Source organism: Cervus elaphus, chromosome 28, assembly GCF_910594005.1.
Source record: "Cervus elaphus chromosome 28, mCerEla1.1, whole genome shotgun sequence".
Classification (NCBI taxonomy): Eukaryota; Metazoa; Chordata; class Mammalia; order Artiodactyla; family Cervidae; genus Cervus; species Cervus elaphus.
This window is the reverse complement of record NC_057842.1, coordinates 43,773,718-43,795,983: the sequence shown is the minus strand read 5'-3', so window position 1 is coordinate 43,795,983 and position 22,266 is coordinate 43,773,718. Positions and strand designations below refer to the sequence as shown.

The 22,266-nt window shown below is 39.7% G+C and overlaps 1 protein-coding gene and 1 long non-coding RNA gene across 2 annotated transcripts in view; both read right to left on the bottom strand.

The window, feature by feature from the left end:
* SNX3 (sorting nexin 3) overlaps positions 1 to 21,870 on the bottom strand; it is a 45,112-nt gene extending 23,242 nt beyond the window's left edge. The window contains exon 1 of the mRNA XM_043890458.1: positions 21,478 to 21,870. Within this exon, the coding sequence (XP_043746393.1) occupies positions 21,478 to 21,639 (162 nt within the window). The 5' untranslated portion in view covers positions 21,640 to 21,870. The remainder of the gene's footprint in view (positions 1 to 21,477) is intronic.
* On the bottom strand, positions 7,975 to 15,574 carry LOC122685567. The gene is made up of 3 exons (XR_006338447.1): positions 13,957 to 15,574; positions 10,586 to 12,479; positions 7,975 to 8,791 (listed from the first exon to the last, which is right to left on the bottom strand). It is a non-coding gene; the product is annotated as an uncharacterized LOC122685567 (long non-coding RNA).
* Positions 21,871 to 22,266: the final 396 nt, after the last annotated feature.

Here is a 22,266-nt window from a genome sequence, read left to right as displayed (position 1 = left end):
CAACAAAAAGTGCTTCTGAGCACCCATAGATTAACATTGAAACATAATGTGAACTAATACAACACTGTAAATCAACTATATTACAATAAAAAATAAAAATTAAAATGCCAAACTAAGGGGGAAAAACCTGTAATAATGAGTGGGGACTAAAAATGTCTCCTGCCGTATCAGAAACAAAGGACACTGAGTCCTTCAAGCCATTAGTCACTGAAGCTGCCCCCTCCCCACTGTGCACCCTGAGGGTGTTCAGGACAGAACAGGATACTGGTCCTAGACAGTTAAGGTGCATATCAAAGACATGATTTCATTGAGCCCAGACTCTTGCAACTTCCCATCATAGAAAGCACTAAATTCATTAATTTGATGTCTGTTTTTCTTTAATTAACAGTAATCTTTTGATGTTTCAAGCACCTGGTATTTGTTGCAGAAACTCCTATGTATTTCCCTTGCTGCTTTAGAACAGTACCTCAGAGCTATCCGAGTTTGCCTCCCAGGCTTATGTCTTCAGCAGGTCTGCTGAATAAAACATGATTCTCAACTTTCAGGTTGTGCTTTTTATTTTTCAGCCAAAAAATGTAAAAAGATAAGGGTGGAACTGCTGAAATGGTACGGCGATGAGCTTGGTAAACCATTTACCCCCAAAATCAAATATAAAACTAGACAAACATGTCAAACTAACCCTCTCAGGAAAACAAACAAACAAACAAACAAACATGCCTATCAGAACTCTGGAAATTGGCTGAAGACATGTAACAAATCAAAAAGCATTTACTGAAGAAAAACTACTGAATGTCAAGTAAGAACACTGGAAATCTGTGGTGTTTTAGGCCACCAGCTCTATAATGGTAGTTCTACTGGTGTGAGGCAAGCTGTGCAAGCCAGCAGCACTGCTGCTACAGGAAGATGACTGACTAAAAGCAGAATGTAGAAAGCAGAAAAGTTCCACATTCAGGAGTGATGCTGCGGACAACAGTGACTCTGGCGAAGAACAATACTGCAGTAGCCCAAGGTTCTAACACTGATTGGGGCAAGAAACAAATCAGCAGACTTGCCAGAAATTTAGGAGAGACATCCTGCGAATGGCATAGTAACAACAGGCCTTGATAGTTCTCTTATCCCTGGAGGTCTGAAAGGCTGTTTGCTTGCACAAAGCTGTATGCAGGCTCAGAAAAACCTGGTGAGGATCCACAGTTATCTATGTATCTGTGACCCAATATGAAATCTTTCAGAGATATAGGACAGATATGGACATGAGAAGACTTGGCACAAAGTGAAACCTGAAACAAACCTGTTACTTGCCTAAACAAATGTTCAATTCATTCCCCAACCCAACCTACATACAAATTCACTAACAAAGGGCAGAAGCCTTACTAGCTCAGAGTGTTTATGTAGAACCTCTGACCAGTCACTGGCTGACCACTAAAGCTGTCCTGATCCAAGAGTGACCCCCTAGGAAGCCAGGCTAAAAAAAAATGCACATACAAGAAAAATATCAATGACAGCAAAGACTAGAGACTTAGCGCAGGCAAGTCCTTAAAAAAAAAAAAAAAAAAAAAGATACTGCAACAAAGCTCCCCTGGGAAAAAAGATAAGAGGTGATCTAACTCAATAGTCTTAAAAATACATTATCTGAAATGCTTGGTTTAACAAAAAATGATAAAACATGCAAAGAAATACATGCAAAGAAAGTATAACTCACATGGGGTTAAAAACAGTCAATAGAAACTGTCTCTGAGGGAATTCAGTTGTTGGACTAGGCCGACAAGGATTTCAAAGCAGCTATCACAAACACGTTTAAAGAACCAAAGGAAAACCATACTTACAGAATTTGAAGTATGATGACAATGACTCAATGAAATAGAGAACTCAACAAAAAGAGATTACAAAGAAGAATCAAATTGGAATTCTGGAACTGAAAAGTACAATAACTGAAATGAAAAATTCACTGAAGGGGCTCAACAGCAGATCTGAGCTGGCAGACAAAAGAATAACAAATTTGAAGACAGATCTACCAGATTTTCTATTGTGAGACTCCATCAAGCATATCAACACAGGTGAAATAGGAATCTCACAAAAAGACAAAGGAAGAATAAATAATGGCTGAAGACTCCCCAGATTAGACTAAAATCTTTAATCTGACATCCAAGAAGCTCAATGAATTCCAAGTAGCAGAAACAAGAGACCTTACAGATGTACTGGTCAAAATGCTGAAAGACAAGACTGCCTAGTGGTCTAGTGGTTAAGAATCCGCCTGCCAGTGCAGGGGCCATGGGTTCGAACCCTGGTTCAGGAAGATTCCCACAAGCCTCGGAGGAGCAACTAAGCCTTTGTGGCACAACTACTGAGCCCATGTGCAACAATTACTGAAGCCCACAGGGCTAGAGCCCATGCGCTACAACAAGAAAAGCCACCGCAATGAGAAGCCTGAGAACCACAACCAGAGAGCAGCCCCGACTCTGCAACTAGAAAAAGCCTGAGTGCAGCAACGAAGACCCAGCACAGCCCTAAGTAAATAAAACGCTGGAGGACAAAAACGAGCAGCGAATTTTGAAAGTAACAAAAGAAAAATGACTCATCATATCCCCCCAACCTCCCCTAATAAAGATTAACAGCTGACTTTTCCCCTGGAACAAGGAGGACCAGGAAGCAGTGGAACATTCAGAATGCTGGAAGCAAACACAGAACAAATAATTCTGTACTTAGTGTGGTGGAAAGAATTCTGACATGGCCCCCAACATTTCCACTCCCTGGTATACACACCTCCTCTTTAGTGTGAGTGAGTCCTATGGCTGTCAGTCCGATGATTAAATTACATTTTATGACAAAGGAGAAGGAATTCTGTGGATGGAATTAAATTCCCTAATCATTGTGACTTTGAGTTCATCAAAAGGGAGATTTTTTGGGGTGGGTTTGACTGAAATCAGGTGAATCCCTTAAAAGAGGGCTTTAGCCCCTCTAAGATCAAAGAGACAGTCTGATTAGGCTTGAAGAGGAAGGCTGCTATAAATTCTACAACCTGCAAGAAAATGAATTCTGTCAACAACTGTGAGCCTGGAAAGAATCCCAAGCCTCAGATGAGACCAAAACCTTGGCCAATCCCTGACTATAGGCCTTCTAAAACCTGAACAAAGGGCCTAGCTAAGCCATGCCCAGATCTCTGATTTACAGAAACTAGTAAGGTAGTATTTTAAGGTAGTAAATTTATGATAATTTTTAATGCAGGAATGGAAAACTAATACATCCAGCAAAACTATCCTTCAAATATAAAAATTAAGTAAGACATTCCCAGATGAACAAAGACTAAGAATTCATAGTAAGCATATCTACCTTACAAGAAATACTAAAGAAAGCCTTTCAGGCAGAAAAGAAATGATATCACTTGGTAACTAGGATCTACATGAAGAAATAAAGAGCAGCAGGAAAGGCACTCGGGCTTCCCTGGTGGCTCAGACAGTAAAGAATCTGCCTGCAACACAGGAAACCCAGGTTCAATCCCTGGGAAGAATACACAGAAGAACTATACAAAAAAGGTCTCAAAGACACAAATAAACCAAGATGATGTGGTCACTCAAGTAGAGCCAGACATCCTGGAGTGTGAAGTCAAGTGGGCCTTAGGACGCATTATTACAAACAAAGCTAGTGGAGGTGATGGAATTCTAGCTGAGCTAGTTAAAATTCCAAAACATGATGCTGTTAAAGTGTTGTACTCAATGTCAGCCAATTTGGAAAATTCAGCAGTGGCCACAGGACTGGAAAAGGTCAGTTTTCATTTCAATATCAAAGAAGGGCAATGCCAAAGAATGTTCAAACTACAGTATGGTTGCGCTCATTTAGCATGCAAGTAAGGTTATGCTCAAAATCTTTCAAGCTAGGCTTCAGCAATACATGAACCGAGAATTTCCAGATGTACAAGATGGATTTAGAAAAGGCAGAGAGGAACCAGAGATCAAACCACCAACATTTGTTGGATCATAGAGAAAACAAGGGGATTTCAGAAAAACATTTATTTCACTGACTATGCTAAAGTCATCACAACAAACTGTGGAAAATTCTTAAAGAGATGAGAATAACAGACCACCTGTCTCCTGAGAAATCTGTATGCAGGACAAGAAGCAACAGTTAGAACCTTACATGGAACAACAGACTGATTCAAAATTGGGAAAGGAGTACATCAAGGCTGTATATTGTCATCTTGTTAACTTATATGCAGAGTACGTCATGTGAAATGCCAGGCTGGATGAATCACAAGTTGGAATCAAGATTGCCAGGAGAAGTACCAATAACCTCACATATGCAGATGACACCACCCTAATGGCAGAAAGCAAAGGGGAACTAAAGATCCTCTTGATGAAGATGAAAGAGGAGAGTGAAAAGGCTGGGTTAAAACTCAACATTCAAAAAACAAAGATCATGGCATCTGGTCCTATCACTTAATGGCAAATAGAAGAAGAAAATGTGGAAGCAGTAACAGACTTTATTTTCTTGGGCTCCAAAATCACTGTGGATGCTAACTGCAGCCATGAAATTAAAGGACACTTGCTCCTTGGAAGGAAACCTATGACAAACCCAGACAGCATAGTAAAAAGCAGAGACATCGCTTTGCCAACAAAGGTCCATATGGTCAAAGCTATGGTTTTTCCAGGAGTCATGTACAGATGTGAGAGTTGGACCATAAAGAAAGCTGAGCCCCAAAGAATTGATGCTTTTGAACTGTGGTGTTGGAGAAGACTCTTGAGAGTCCCCTGGACAGCAAGGAGATCAAACCAGTCAATCCTAAAGGACATCAATCCTGAATCTTCATTGGAAGGATGCTCAAGCTAAAGCTCTAATACTCTGGCTACCTGAGGCAAAGAGCCAACTCACTGGAAAAGACCCTGGTGCTGGGAAAGATCAAAGGCAAAAGGAGAGAGCTGCAGAGGATGAGATGGTTATTAGATAGTATCACTGACTCAATGGACGTGAATTTGAGCAAACTCCAGGAGATGGTGAAGGACAGGGAAGCCTGTCGTGCTGCAGTCCATGGGGTCACAAAGAGCTGGACATGACTTAGTCCAAACAACAACAATAAATAAAGCTGGACATGACTTAGACCAAACAACAACAATAAATAAAGCTGGACATGACTTAGACCAAACAACAACAATAAATAAAGGCAACTACATATGTAAACATGTAAGACAGTAAAAATTAAATTTTTCTCTTCTCTTAGCTGATTAAAAAAACAATTGCCTAAAACAATTATAAAATTGTACTATTCTAACACATACAAATGTAATATATATGACAATAATAGCACAAGGGAAGGAGAAGGTGTATTGGACCAAGATTCCTATTTCACTGGAATTAAGTTGGTATTAATCTGAAGTACATTGTGAAAAGCTGAGGCATACTGTAATTTCAATATCAAACACTAACAATAATTTTTAAGAAGTAAAAAGAATCTCAGGCATTTAAACAGTACAACAGAAAATATCTAACACAGAAAGCACTAAAGGAGGAACAGAGAAAAACATGAGACATATAGAAAGCAAGTATCAAAATGGCAGAAATAAACCCATCATACTGGTAATTTCATTAAAAATAAATGGAGGGACTTCCCTACTGGTCTAGTGGCTAAGACTCAACACTCCTAAGGCAGGAGCCCCAGGTTCGATCCCTGGTGAGGGAACTAGATCCCATATGCAACAACTAAGAGTTGCTAAACTAAAAGTACTCCTGTACTGCAAGGAAGATAGAAGGTCCCGCTTACTGCAACTAACACCTGGCACAGCCAAATAAATAATGGTGTTTTTTTTTTTTTAATGAATGGATTAAGGGAGAAAATATTTGCAAATGAAATGACCAATAAGAGGTTAATCTCAAAAACACATAAAAAGCTCACACAACTTGACAGCAAAAAAGCAAACAAGCTGATTAAAAAATGAGAAAAACTAATCAGACATTTTCCCAAGGACATACACACAGGAGGCCAATAGGCACAGGAAAAGATGCCCAACACTGTTAATTATCAGAGTAATACAAATTAAAACCACAATGATATCACCTCACACCTGTTAAGAGTGGCTATTGTCAAAAAGACCACGAATAACAAATGTTGGGAAGGATGTGAAGAAAAGGGAACCCTTGTACACTGTTGGTGAGGATATAAATTGGTACAGCTGCTGTGGAAAACAGTATGGAGGTTTCTCGAAAAACTAAAAATAGAACTACCATAAGACCCAGCAATTCCACTCCTGGGTAAACATCAGATAAAAAAGAAAACACTAATTTGAAAATTACCCCAATGTTCATGTGGGTGAGTGGGTCAATTGTATCTGATTCATTGAGACCCCATGGACTGTAGCCTGCCAGGCTCCTCTGTCCATGGAATTTACCAGGCAAGAATACTGCAGTGGGCTGCCATTTCCTACTCTGGGGATCTTCCCCACCCAGGGAACAAACCTGCATTTCTTGAGTCTCTTGCATTGGTAGGTGGATTCTTTACCCTGAGCCACCTGGGAAGCCCTCCAATGTTCATAGCAGCATTATTTTCAATTCCCATATTATGGAAGCAATTATGGAAGTGTCCATCAATAGATGAATGTATAAAGAAGATGTGGTTTTTAGTATGTATGTATGTGTGTTAAGTGTTTATTACAATGGAATAAAATTTAAAAATAATCAAAGTTTGCCATTTTCGACAACAATGGACTTGGAAGGTATTAAGTCAGTCAGACACACAAAGACAAATACTGTATGATACCATTTATATGTACAATATAAAAAATAAAACTAATGAACAGACTCACAGAGAACAAACTAGCAGTTACCAGTGGGAAGAGAAAAGAAGGGAAGGGCAAAATAGGAACAGGGGATTAAGAGGTACAAACTACTGTGCATAAAGTAAATAGGCTACAAGGGTATATCGTACAAAACAGGGAATGCAGCCAGTGTTTTTTAATAACTATAAGTGGAATACGGCCTTTAAAAATTGTAAATCACTATGCTGTACCCTTGAAACTTATATAATATTATACATGAACTGTACCTCAATTAAAAAATTTTTTTAACAATTGTAAAACAAAATGGATTACATACGCCAATCAAAAAGCAGAGGTTATCAAAGTGAATAAAAAACTTATATCCTGTCTACAAAAGACACACTTAAGATTCAAAAACAAAAACAGGTTAAAAGTGGAAGGATGGGAAATGATATACAGCTTACAACTAACCATAAGAAAGCTGGAGTCGCTGTGTAAGTATCAGATGAAACAGACTTTAAGATAAAAGAACTGAAATTCTTGGCAAAAAGTCTTAAAGAAATGTTTTCCTCCTCGGCTTTGGTAACTTGAAAGGAAAGAAGACACAAACTTAATAACTGTCCCTCCCCCACAGGAGAAGGAAATGGCAACCCACTCCAGTATTCTTAGCCGGGAAATTCCATGGACAGAGGAGTCTGACGGGCTACTGTCTATGGAGTCACAAAGAGTCAGACATGACTTAGCAACTAAACCACCACCACCTCCTCTATTATCCATTTCTATGCTTTTTTACTGTGGTAAAATGTACATAACATAAAAATTACCATTTTACGTGTACAGAGTTCTGCACCTTTAAGTACATTCATTGTTGTGCAACCCTCACTACCATCCGCTGACAAAACTCCCGTGTTTAAAATAATACATTCTATAAGAATATGAGTACCTGGCATTCTCTGATGGTCTAGTGGTTAAAAATAAACCTGCCAGTGCAGGGGACACAGGTTCAATCCCTGATCAGGGAAGATCCCACATGATGTGGAGCAACAAAGCCCTCGAGCTGCAACTACTGAGTCCACATGCCGCAACTGCTGAGGTCCATGTGGTTAGAGCCCACGCTCCACAAGTGTAGCCACTGCAATAAGAAGCCCATGCGCCGCAACGAAGAGCAGCCCCCGCTCACTCCAACTAGAGAAAGCCTGCGTGTACCAACAAAGACCCAGCACAGCTGGGGGGAAGAAAAGTAAATAAATTTCAAAGAAAAAAAATAATAATAATAATATGAGTAACCAGATTCTTAAAAGAGTTCTGACCTTTCCTAAGCACACTCCAAGGGTAAATCAGAGTGCTTGGGGGCCGGGGGGAGGGAAATGCAGAACCAGTAATACATATGTTACAAAACTAATCTTTTACTGAAATCAGCACTCTTTTCTTTTTCCTGATAGTGCAATAAAAACCTAAAGCCAATTCTCAGATAATGACAGCAGCAGCTAGTATTAAATAAACAAGACAGTACTTAAAATCCATAACACACATCATTTAATTTTAGGAAGATCCTAACACTTTCATCTTAGGATGGACAAAAGGTTCAGAGAGGTTAACTGCCCAAAGGCACTCAATTAGTAGGTAGTGTAAAACCAGGCATGAATTCTTGTTCATAGTTCAAGTGTTCTCAGAGTACATTAATACATTAAACATTATCTCCCCCAAAATTAGTAGAAGCTCTAAAAAAAAATGAAAGTCCATGGTACATAAGTAGTACCATGTAGTACATGGTACTATATGTAGTACCTCAGTACTTACGTAGTACCTCAGTAGTATGTTGTTTTGTTCTGCCACAATGTCCTCTGCTCCAGTCTGCCTCCAGTTCCCTTCTACCAACACTAGGCTGGGAAAGACTGTCCCAGATGTTTAGATCAAATGGGAGAGAAGTCTAGCTTGAGAGGAATACTTAAAACACTATGCCAGACCTATTAGCTAAAGCTCAAAAAGAAAATGAGATATGGGTCAGGTCTTCGGCTGGTGGATTAGCAGTAGCGAGCCCTATACAGAGACTGATGGAGAGAGAGAAACAAAATGTAATGTCAGGGCAAGGGTAGGAGATAACAATAGTAAATAACAGCAACTATGAATTAAAACAACAAAATGTCTCTGCGGACTCTGGCAGAGAATACAGAATTTCTAGCAATACTGATATCAAAAAACTGCTAAGATATCTCTGAAACCAGACGATACTCAGTTTCCTAAAATAATAAAAAGGTCCTATCAAGAAAATAAGGACTCTGGTTGGTTGGATTGAGAAAATCTATCTACTCTTAATGAAGAATGGGATGTGTATGAAGTCAGTTACACCTAGAGTTTGGCACAGGGGTAACAGTGACCAGATTATGAGTGACCACTAACCAGAAACAGTGACATAGGACCAAAAGGTAAAAAGCAAAACAAAATCTCAGGTCAAAAAGCGCTGAGTGCACTGGTCATGCATTCATATATGAGCCATCCTGTATATTTGAGGCCAGTATCAGCTATAGTCAACTAGACAAATCATACAAGTCAATGTCAATGCCAAGGAAACTGGACACAGAGATGTCTGATAATTCCAATCTTAAACTTTAAATAGCCCAATATAGTGAATGGCTATTGTATTAAAGTTGTTTTGGACAAAAATATCAGAAGTTCTACAGGAAAGTAAATCAAAGAACATACACATTCTAAATAGTCCACTGAAGTATATTCATAACTGATGTCCTACTTCAACCTATAAAGTTTTTCTTAATTTTATTCATTTGATCAGATTCTATATAATTATAATCCTTCTAAAATACTCTGTTAGCTTTGACATTCTTGAAGCTCTGGCTACCATATGTTTGATACATATTTTTATGGGCTTCATAATCGGATTTTTAAAAATCTGTCACAATCAATGTAGGAGTTTTCAAGATTGTTTTTGTTCATTTTGAATGAATGCCTTGTTAAGGTTCAGGTTTCTTCTCAAAACAGAAACAAAACAATATCATGTGACATTAGAAGAAACTGTATAGTTACACATTCACTGCTTGAAATCCTTAAATATATTTTAGACTTTGAGGCCTAGAATCACAAGTTGCAAAGGTCAAAACACTTTTCTCTTAAGGTGTGCAGTGAATGGAAGATACTAATGTTTTTAAGACTAAGCTTGAAATTATGGAGGGTCAAAGACCTTACAACAGAGTAGGAAATTTTTTCTAAGTTAAATTTTAATCGAGAGCTAATAAGCTAAGATATTCATCACCCAAAACATTACTTGTCTAGTCTCAGAAGTTAGCACTCTCTTATACAAAGGCACTAGATCACAACAGCAAGGGCAAACAACTGAATCAAAGATTATGTGGTTATTTCTCTTATACTCAATATTTTTAAAAAATACACTAGTCATGCAGCATTAATTTTGACTTACACATGAACAGCCAAAGCAACAGTCTTTTAGTAATTTTCTCTATAATTTGGAAAAATAATCCTCTACAGGTGATTAAAGTAACACATTCAACTTTTTCCATGAGAAAAAGTATTTTTCTATGCCTTTGGTAAAACATCTTGGCAGCATAGAAGGCAAGGGATAATGAGAGCTGATGGTGCTAGATTCTGATGGAGACAAGAAAGATAAGGCTGTGTGGCCTATAGCCAAGGCTCAGAATCAGGCTGAGCCCAGTCCCCACTGACTCTTTCTCTTGGAGTGAGTCTATTGTGTTTCCTTCTGTTGGAAATTATCTTTAAGACAGGGCCATGTCATTGTTATTAGTTTCCCATTGCTGCTTTAACAAATTACCACAAGCTTAGTAGCTTAAAACAACACTTATTTATTAGCTTACAGTTTTGGAGGTCAGAAGTTTGAAATGAGTCTCACTGGGACAAATCAAGATGTCACTAGGGCTGCATTCCTTCTGGAGGGTCTAGGGGATGTGCATCCTTGTCTTACCTAGCCTCTGGAGGCTACTCGCATTCTTCAGCCCACGGTCCTTTCTTCCGTCTTCAAAGTCAGCGATTAGATCACTCCAAACTCTGCTTCCACTGTCACATCTGCTGTGACTAACTCTCCCACCTGTTTCACTTATAAGGGCCCTTGTGATTATACTGGACCCACCCAGATAATCCAGGACAACCTCTCCATCTCATGATCCTTAATTTGATCATATCTCCAAAGGTAACATTCTCATATGTTAACACATTCAGATTCTAGTTATTAGGAAGCAGAAATCTTTGGGGAGTTATTATTTCTGCACCCACAATAACCCAAGCCACAGGTGCCACCAATTATGACATTTGGAGATTCCTAACAAGTAATGTATGGTAGATAATGTTGCCACAAATTCTTTGAAGCTACTTTCATCTGAGAGGTGGAGTTTATTTCCCCACCTCTGAATCCAGACTAGCCTATGACTTGCTTTGAGCAAGAGAATGTGGTAGAAGTGACAAGCAATTTTCTAAGCCTAAAACTCAAGAGGTCTTGCAACTTTCTATCTTCATTCTCTTGGAATGCTATTCTAAGACTGCCATGTAAGAAAGTCAGTAGAGCCTACTGGAGAATGAGGGGCCATGTGGAAGAGAATGAGGTGCCCCAGGAGATAGGCAGCCAGACATGCCAGCTCTCCAGCTCAAAACAGTTGCACAAATGAGCACACAGCAACTGCCCAGCCAGACCACAGAATGGTAGGAAGTAAATCACTGTTGTATGCCATTAAGTTGGGGTAGTTAGTTATGCAACTGGCATAATATTGGTTACTGGGAAAAACCAGTCTACAATGTTTACATATGTGGATGAGCTTTTGGCAGGAGGAATAAAGAAGGTCATTTGACTTAGATGGGAGAGGAGAACAGCAGGTAGACTTTCATGGCTGTATCACAAAGCATGATCAGGCTGATACAGGAAATGACTGTTAAATAAGAATGACCCTGGCTATTTCTATGATCTGTTCTAACTGGAAATAAGAGCCCTTATAGTTTCTAAGAAGAGGCAGATAACTAAAACTATATCAAAGAAAACATAGAAGAAAGTGCCTACCATACCAGCTGAGACACAGCAACTGTCCAAGACATGCTTAAAATAAAACAAACCATAAATAAAGAGGTAAGGAAAGACGTTTGACCCAGACAGTAACAACAGGTCCCAGGGCATAAAGTGGTCAAAATCCAGTGTTAATACTGTGTGACTTTGGCAGGTCATTGACAATGGAAAAGACAGCTGTTCTCTCTGCCCTTACACCCCGGGTCCCTCATGCAGGCTTGGGTTCCTACTGCACATTATGACTATTTTCACCAAGTAGTATCATTAAATTGAACTGAATGGATTCAAACTGACCTACCTTCCTACCTCCAGTCTATAAGCTTCCTGCCTTTAAGGGCAAGCCATACATTAGCATGGCGACTGGCATGTACTAGGTGATTCATAAATGTTCATTTATTGGACAGTTTTAGGGAAAACTGATCAAAGAAAACATCCAGTCCTGTTTCAGGTTGGTGTGAACTTCTAAATGCAGCAACCACATCTTTTTAAACTTAGCATTCCAGTTCAGTTCAGTCGCTCAGTCAGGTCCGACTCTTTGTGACCCCATGAACCGCAGCACGCCAGGCCTCCCTGTCCATCACCAACTCCTGGAGTTCACTCAAACCCATGTCCATTGAGTCGGTAATGCCATCCAACCATAGCATTCCAAGTGCTCAATAAAACAACTGGCCCACAGCAGCCACTCAAATGTTAAGTTGAATCTAAAAAGAAATGTAGTTAGGAAAAAACTGATTAGAGTCTTAAGAGAATAAAACTGGGCAAATACACAGATTACAGATAAGAACCATATCTAACATCTAAGTGAAAATCTCTACAATTTATTTCAGCTTAAGTATATCAACATCATCTGCTGTTTTAAACTAAGATAAAAATTCTATCAATTTACTATATTGTTCCATTTTGAGAACGAATATCACAGTTCCTCAATTTTCAACTTAACCCTTTTCTACAATTCACACATTAAACTTACCCACATCTGTAGTTCAACTAATACCAATTTAATCATTTAATAATGGCATACTGCTATAACATGTAGAGAATGACCATGTAAGAACACAAAACATTAAACGATGATATGGTATGAAAAAATGAATTCTGAGCTAGAAAATATCTAAGCCCCAATCCTGGATAGAACAGACTATAGTTTTGTCAGGCACCACCTTCAGTTCTGTCACTAGTTTATCAACTGAAATTAAACCACCATGAACTAGCTACCTAACAGTTTTTATCAGCCCCAACTCTCTTTAGATATTCAAAGTTTACAAAAGGCTTCAAGCCTTCAAGCGAGAAAACTAGTTTTACAAACTGAAACTCTTTGTGGTTGACCTTAATATGAATAGTAGATGTAATGACTCACAAGGTCAGATTGTGTCTTTGCAAAAACTCGACCTTTAGAAGGAAAAAATGGCGTCTACTATTTCATTCAGCACCTAAGAATAGGACCACACTTTACAATCAAATAAGATTCTCCAAGTGCTTTGCTTTCCACTACTCCAAAGCTACATAAAATACAGACCAGTGATTGGCCAACTTTGTCTCAAATGGCAGGACAGTATATATTTTAGGCTGTTGAAACTACTCAACACTGTCCTTTCAGTACAAAAGTGGTCGTAAATACTATGTAAACAAAATATTAAAAGATATGCTGTTCTAATAAAACATTAAATAGGGAAGCCCATAGCTGCCGATCCCTGTTCTATAGTGATCAGTGTTTTAAGACTGTTCTCCATTATATAATATGGGGGAAATCTTGAGTGTAAATTTAAACAAAGGTCTGGTGATACACAGAAGTACGCCTAGCCAACAAGACTTTTATCTTCGTTTCCACATGAAAATGATCCGTAATGTCATGGCAAAAGAGGAGATACTGAGAACTAGACATAAGAAAAGGAACTTTGAGGCTCCTTTGTTCCTCTAAATGAATTAAAATTTCCAAATTTACTATAGAACAGAGAAGCTCATCCCACAAGGACAGGAAGGGGAAAAACGGAAAGTAAACAAGCTATAGGTGGCAGGTGTGGAATCATTTTAGGAAAGCCAAGGAAACAGAGATGCGACATCATTTATAAAAGTCTAGAGAGCAAAGAATTAGTGATCATTCTAGTATTGTTAGGCACTAAGTCTAATTTTATTCAAGTTATTTTGTCTTCCTATGATTCCCTGGTAAGAGACACTGACCTCACTCATTTAGGTGGCTCAAACAACATACTCCATTATTCAATGTCATCAACTAAAACGCTGGTCCTAAGAAAAACCTCCTACATAGTTCTAAACAGTCGCTGAAGGCAAATAAAAAAAAAAAAAGTTAATCATGTATTTTCCATACTTCTAACCCAAACTCGACCCCATGATATACTTCTATCGAACATGCTATGTCTTCATGCCTGCCTCCTTTTTCTACTCACCAAAATGTTCTCTGGAAGGGATCAAACTTATTTATATCAAAAAAAAAATAAAAAAACAAAAACCCAACTTACTAAATTCAAGGATATCAAAACTAACAGGAACTCAAATTTTATTTCTTACAAATCAAATAAACCTTCTCTAAATTTTGAAATCTCAGTCATCAGCAAACAAAGAAAAAAAAAAAAAAGACAAGATGAGAATGTTGCCAGTGCCACACCCTGGAAGAGGGACCCCAATCACTTCTTTGCCACTGTGTGGAAGCAGAGAACAGTGTCTGTTCCTCCTTTCTTCACACGGCTGCCCAGCTAAACTAAATTCCGCAGCTTCCTTTGTAGCCAAATGTGGCAATGGAGCAGAAATGTGCCTTCGCCTCGCCTAGAATGTGGATGTGATACCGGGAAGCTCATAGTCAAGTCACAATGCCAGCCCTGGACTGCTCAAGACTTCTTCACACGAAAAAATAAACTCAGTTTTTGAGGTCTCTGTGAGAACAGTCCAAACTATACCTTAACTGACCATATGTCATATTTTACCATGCTGTCCAATTTCACAGGTTCTAAGTTAAATATTTCTTTAAAAGAACACTTTATTTGGCTGAAAGCTTTAAATCATTTAACTAAGCAATCCATAAACAGCAGTACCAGGATTACAGTATTGATCTTCTTGGACACCATCTTTCTTATCTGATAGTCAAAAAACTGCTGGCTCTGCTTACATGGAAGCAGCATAGTATGGTACAAACATAAAAGTATCTAAAAATAACATTTCAATCCTTTTTTTTTGGTACGTATGATTCTGAAGGTGAGATGAAAAATCTCATAGAATCACTAAAATACCTGAAAATTAAGCACTAGTAGATTTTCCACTTTAAAGGTATAGAGTGGCAATATTACTAAAATACAAAGATTTCTTAAATGGATATAAATTTTGTCTCTTCCTGATTTCTGGTTTACTTTCATGATTATTACACAGGGATACAGACACGGATGGTATAAGACAGGGGTGAAAAGATCTGGCTTGGTTGAATGTAGTAAATGCTCCCCCTTCTTCCCCCAAAGCTAAGTTGTTGGCATGCTTTGATATAGTATCTAAACTGTCTCCCCTTTAAAAATAGTTCTCATCTTTGGCCAATATCACTGGTTTTCCTCTCTGCTACATGTAAGGATCTGCTTCTTTTTCTCCCTTCCCTCTATTCACCACCCTAGAATTTGCCTTCCCCCACCACCCTAGAATTTGCCTTTTTAAAAATCCCATCGAGGCTACCAACCACTGTGCTCCATTTTTTTTCATACTTCTCTGTTGCCTGTCATATCTGAAGAGACAGAGAGCCTGGTGCCACCAGGTATAATCCTTGCTGCACATCAGTAAGGTGCCCTTGCTGGGGTGCTTTTTAAATTACCACTTCCCAAGTCCCACCCTAACCCCATTAAAAAAGAATCTAAAGGATTTCAAAAACTCCCCAGGTGATAACGAATGTTCAGTGAGGGTTAAAGAAAAAATATGGCCTCTCAAGATCAGAAAATCTATATTCAAATCCCAGTTTTGCCATTTAATAGCTGTGATTTTGGACAAGTTATTTAACCTTCCTAAACTTCATTTATTCCTAAGTGTCCACTACATGTCAAGCACAATGTCAGATGTTGAGTTACGGTGATCATGACAGTCCCCATCCTCTAGAAGGTTATAGAAGAAACAGGAATTAAAGGGAAAGAAGTGAAAGTTGCTCAGCCATGTCCAATTCTTTGCAACCCCCATGGGCTGGAGCCCACCACACTCCTTTGTCCATGGAATTCTCCAAGCAAGAATACTGGAGTGGGTAGCCATTCCTTTCCCCAGGGCATCTTCCTGACCCAGGGATTGAACCCAAGTCTCCTGCATTGCAGGGTTACCATCTGAGCCATCAGGAAAGCCCATACAAGCAAACAAACATAATCCTAAGAGGGCTACAAGGACACACAGGGAACAAATCCAGTCTAGATTCCAGGGATCAGCAAAATCTCTAAAAAGGTAAAATCAAGGCTGAGTTCTGCAGGACAAGTAATGACAACCAGATAAGGCTGCTAAAGCAAGACTGTTCTTAACAGAGGAGGAAGTGTATGCAAAGGCCTGGATGGAAGTCAGCTTATTTGAGAGATATAAGTAGTTCAGGAGGACTAAAATAAGAATAAGGGAGGAACAAGAGATGAGGATCAACAATAACTTCAGCTTCCACATTTGCAAAACAAAGATATTATTTGCTCTGCTTGGTTACTCAAAGATCAAATTATATATATATAGCAAACTGTCTTGAATACAACAGGTACTCAGGTTATAAATCCCCTCACTTTTCAGCTTATGCATGAGAAGAAGCTTGCCTTTTAAAAGCATTTCGAGCCAGTCAACAACACACTTTTTCTTCAGGTGATTTCATCATAGCACAGAATCCAACAGTAAGTTCTTTTCAGCTGTTTGTTTTTGTGGGGTGCATCTTATCTACTGTGGATTAATGAAGAGTCAACTCTTAGGTCTCAAGGATGCTAACATTGAGACTTCCTTCTAAAGGTTCAGACACTTGAGGGTTCCCCAACACCAGGCTGTGGATAAAAAAGGTTTTAATGTATTGTTTAAATGAACTGAAGCTGTGAAGCAATACAGAATGAGGACCACAATACATCAAATCCAACCCTGACTATGATACTCACATGAGCTTCGTGCTTACTCGCTCAGTGGTGTCTGACTCTTTGCAACCCCATGGACTGTAGCCCACCAGGCTCCTCTGTCCATGGGATTCTCCAGGCAAGAATACTGGAGTGGGTAGCCCTTTTCTTTTCCAGGGGATCTTTCAGACCCAGGGATCAAATCCAGGTCTCCTTCATTGCAGGTGGATTCTTTACTGTCTTGAGCCATCAGGGGAGCCCTGACTCTGACTCGAGTTAGATATCAATGATTTACTTTGGGTAAGAGATGTCTTTCTGTGTCTTGGTTCCCTTATCTGCCAAAATGAACAATATAAAACAGGATCCCTTAACACAATATAACAGCTACTTTTTAACTGCCACTGCCTCACTCCCCCCACATTAAGGGATGGGTTAGGTAAGAACAGACTCTTCAAAGCTGCCTTTCCCTGATAGAGATCCTGGAGGTCAGCCATAGCTGGCAGCAAAGATATATATCAGACTTTTCATGGTCAACTGATAAACCTACCTAGATTCTGCATATGTCCTTAGGTTCCAAAATGCTTTGATTCTTTTAAATACTATTTTGGCCCTTTAAGAACTCATTCACATAAACCCTAAAAACACGTCTAAAAATTAATTTCTGATGAGAATATTAATGACTCAATTTAAAATGAGAGGACTCATCCAGAGAAGAATCACCAATACAAGTTTAGAATGGCAAATACTATCAAGATGCTACTTTCATTATCTTTCCTGGTACAAAGTTTATTAGTAAACTTTACTATTCAGTTTTATGTTTCAATATGTCTCAACTTAAAAAAGCTACTTTTAGAAGCATGTGAGGTGATAATGTTAACTAAAATTGCTGTGGTAATCATTTATATATATGTATATAGCAATCATTATGCTGTATACCTTAAATACATTTTTATATGTCAATTAGATCTCAAACTGGAAAAAAAATATCAATACTAGCACAATCATAGGAAACATACTACCTTAAAATATGTCTGTGTGTGCTTAAGTGCTTACTTGCTCAGTTGTGTCTGACTCTTTGTGACCCCATGGACTGTAGCCCACCAGACTCCTCTGCTCATGGAATTTCCAGGCAAGAATACTGGACTCGGGTGCCATTTCCTATTCCAAGGGATCTTCCCGACCCAGGAATTGAACCTGAGTCTCTTGGGTCTCCTACACTGGCAGGCAGATTCTTTACCACTAGCACCATGTGGGAAGCCCTCACCTTAAAATATGGAGACTTCTATTAAATATTTTTGGTCTTAAGTGTGAAATTTACTACATTCTGAATGGCATCACAACTTCCCACATGGAATGACACAAAATATATTAGATTTTTTGATAAGAAAATCCAATGATTTTAGTAGCTCACCTGCACATTAACATAAGAGAATGTAGTCAGCTGATCAATGACTTTTAATTTAGAAGTAGCTGTATGTAGAAAGAAGTAACTTTTGAGTGCCTATTATAGCACTCCATCACTTTAGCACCAATTACTGTGCTAAAGAGATTTATGTGCATTATGTCATTTAGTCCTCTGAGGTAGGTAGTCATCTCTCAGTATCCATGGGAGATCTGGTTCCAGGACACACACACCTCCATATTAAAATCTGCAGATGCTCAAGTTCCTTATATAAAACGGTTTAGTATTTGCATATAACCTACGCAAATCCTCTCTTTCACTTTAAACCATCTCTAGGTTACTTATAATACCTAACACACAATGCATATGTTATATATAGAGAGCTGCTGGTGTGCAGCAAATTCAAGTTTTGCTTTTTGGGACTTTCTGGAATTTTTTTCCAACTACTTTAGATCTGTGGTTGGTTGAGTACTCATATGCAGAACCAGCATCCTCAAATACAAAGAACCAACTGTACTATTATTAGCACACCTTACAGAAGGGAAGTGGACCTTAGATTTTGCACCTTACTCAGTTATTCTTTGAATTCAGAGCTCAAGAAAGATCCTTAAACTCATTCTGGTTCAAAGCAGTTTTCTTTAGGTACAATACACCTTAATTAACTTAAAATCTTCAGAAAATTAAAGCCACATTATAGCACAAACTTCATGAACAGTGACTGAATTTCCCCTTCAGCTTTCTCTTTAATATGCCAAAATAATTCTAGAACCTGAACTTTCCAAATCCTTTAATCATTTATGGTGCTCTCTGCTATGCCTACCATTAGAATGATTTTAAAAAACATTAATACTGTATCAGTTATTTTCAAAAGCACAGAGATAATCAAGAGATCCTAATAGTCTTAAACACTACCTTTAAACCAAAAGATAAATGGAGATTGGGAAACTTGCATTCTAAAGTGCCACCATCCAGATAAAATTACTCTGTGAATTAGAGTAATTTCAATCAGATCCTATAAAATGGAACATTTTTCTTAAGACTAAAATTAGAGTATAACCATAGGATAGTTTAAGGGCCCAAACTTTGGAACATAAAATGGTCTGCCACGTGTCAAATTCAACAGCAGAAGGCAAGCAGCAGGGGCTAGGGAGAGAAGGAACAGTTTAGAAAAGTAGTAATAAATGACAAAATGACTCACCTATTCATCTCACTGGCAGTGGTACCTTAATTACTCTCAAAAATCACATGCTGCTAAAATAAGTCCTAATATCTTACTATATGGTGTCCTGCATTTCAAGTTAACACATTACATTATTAAGAGAATCCCCAATGGCATTTCATAAGCATTAGAAACTCAATTATATTTTTTTAGAAGGCACAAGCACTTATGACTTAACAGTTATTAACACACAACAAACTGGTGTACATAATCTAACAAACCAGTATAGGTGTGTATACTCTCTCATTACTCACTCTTAAAAAGGATTACTTTCTTCAAAATACAAATAACAATACCATAAGCACAATTTAAAGTGTCACATAAGCTATTTGGTAATAAAAATCAAATGAATTTTTAAAAAAAAATTGTTATTATACTTAAAGTCCATTTACTATGTAAGAACTCAGCATGACAAACACAAAGTTATTAAATGAGGAAATGTAGGCAGGAGATTCCACTTCAGTTGTGTGACAGGAAGTACTAGCTCTGGAAGTTTAGAAACAGGAATACCAACCTCTGCTGTAGCACAAGAAATAAAGGAAAATATGCTGGTGGATGAGAGTAAAAGAAGTTCTTTTCAGTTAACAACCTGCGATATATTAAAGACAATCCAAAACCATTCCAAAAGTTAAGGGGAAAAAAATGCCTCATTTTTTTTCACTAGGCTTACGTGACAATATGCTTCCTTAGGTACACTGGAATTCAGATTCTGCAGTTTCGCTGTAACAAGATTGCTTGTGACACGTTTTACACATCCTTAGAGAGACAAGGGTGACTTGTAACATTTAACAGGTTAGTTTCATATATTAAGTTGGATGATTATTACATTTTTTATAGCAACACATAAGTAAATAATTTTTAAGTATCTAAGTTTCACAACAGTGAATAAACTGAACGTTACTAAACCGTACAGTTAAAAATGGTTAAGACGGTATATTCTGTTATATCTTACCACACAAAAATTGAGAAAGTTAATGAGAAATTACTCCACTTAAATGTTAATAGTAACTTGTTACATAAAATTTGATTACTCGAAAACCAAATTCTTAGGCTTAATTTTTAGTAATTTGTTACTGTCATTAGCAGCTGGATTCGTTTCACTGTAACTAATTTTTAAAGATACTTCCATACATGAGGAAATTCTTTAATTCTGAAGTAGAGTGAAAGTGAAGCACTATTCTCAATTAGCATCTTTCAAATCATCTGAATTACTTACTGCCAACAAATACCGGTTATGAAATTATAAATGTGGTTCTACTTCAGCTGATTCTTTCCTTCAGTGCAGTGCAAATCTTGAAATTGGGAGAGCAAGATCCCTAAATGAACAGGCTTTTCTTAAAGCAGTGGTAGTCTTGATTGTGAGGCAGGCAACACTTCCCACTCATCAGCCTTTAGCACGATGGTGGCCCAAAATACTACGGTAATCGTTTTCCATCACCGTTTTCTCACCTGGCTCGGCCCTACCAAATCTGACAGGCTTTTGTAAACTTTCTTGAGGTTCTGTTCAGAAAAGCGTACAATCTAGGTGAGTTTGGTAGCACGGAAGGGCCTGAAAGGAATCAGCTTGGCTTGGCCAACTCGGGGGTGGGGGGTAGGGGGAATAGTCTCCAGGAAAAGAAAACCGGATTGGCTTCAACTTTGCGCAAACCCTCTTTCTCAGTCACAGATAGCTCCGTTCCCGATAAAGGGCTGTGTTCTCGAAAGATCTACCCCTTTCCAACTCAAATGTCATTCCCAGATCAGCTGCTTGAAGGGCCAGCGGCGCTCAACCCACGCCCTCTTCTCCGAGTGCCTTCTTCAAGTGCCAGTGCTGGCCTCAGCTCACCCTACAAGCCCCCATCCAAGCTCTGCTCGGAAGCCCTACACGAAGACGGGCCCTGGCCCGGACCCCGCCCGTGGACAAGTCTGCCCCACCGTGTCAGCAGGGGGCCCCGCCTGGGCGGCCGTGGCCGTCTGAGGGTCTGCGCTCCAGGGTCCGCGGCGGACAGCCGGGACCACAGAAGGAGTCTCTCCGTAGGGGGAAAAGACGGCCTCACCTTGACCCTGATCTCGTAGGTGGTGAAGCGGCCCCGGCCGACCCCCACTGTCTGCGGGTTGCTCACATCGATCTCGAGGAAGTTGCTGGGAGGCCCGTAGGCGTCATTCAGGTTCTGCGGCTTGGTGATCAGCCGCCGGGTGTCCGCCACGGTCTCCGCCATTTCGCTGCTGCAGCCGCCGCCGCCGCCGCCGCCGCGGACTCCCTCCGCCCCCTCCGCGTTCTACCGACACCTCCGCCGCCGCTACTGCTGCCCGCCGCGGGGACACCGGGCTCGCGCGCAGCGGTCGCAAGGCGAACGAGCACGTAGAGCGGGCGTTCACCCTCACGCGCGTAGCTCCTCCCCGCGCCCCTCCGGCTTCCGCCTCCAGTACCCTGGAGGGAAACAGCCGACCTGTCGGAACTTCGCGCTCGGGACCCGGGAAACCCAGCGGAAGCCGCGGAAGGGGACTGGGTCTAGGCAGAGGAGGGGAAGCGCACTCCTGGAACTTGTAGGTGAGGACAGTTCCGGCCGGACTACAGAGCCCACAATGCACCGGGCGAGCGCGCCCCCGCCGGGCCGAGGCCGAGGTGCTGCGGGATCAGGTTCCGTGTCGGCCTCGGCCTGGAGCAGTAGAAAGAGCACTAGACGAGATCTTCGCGGCCTTGGGAGAGGAGGGGACAAAAGTTAAATGGCGAGCTAGGGAAGGTTTGCCCACAGTCAGAGCAAAATTGCCTACGCTAATTCAATGCCAACCTATCCACCGTCTTGCTGTGAACCACTGAAAAGGCCTTTCCAGATAACTTTGAA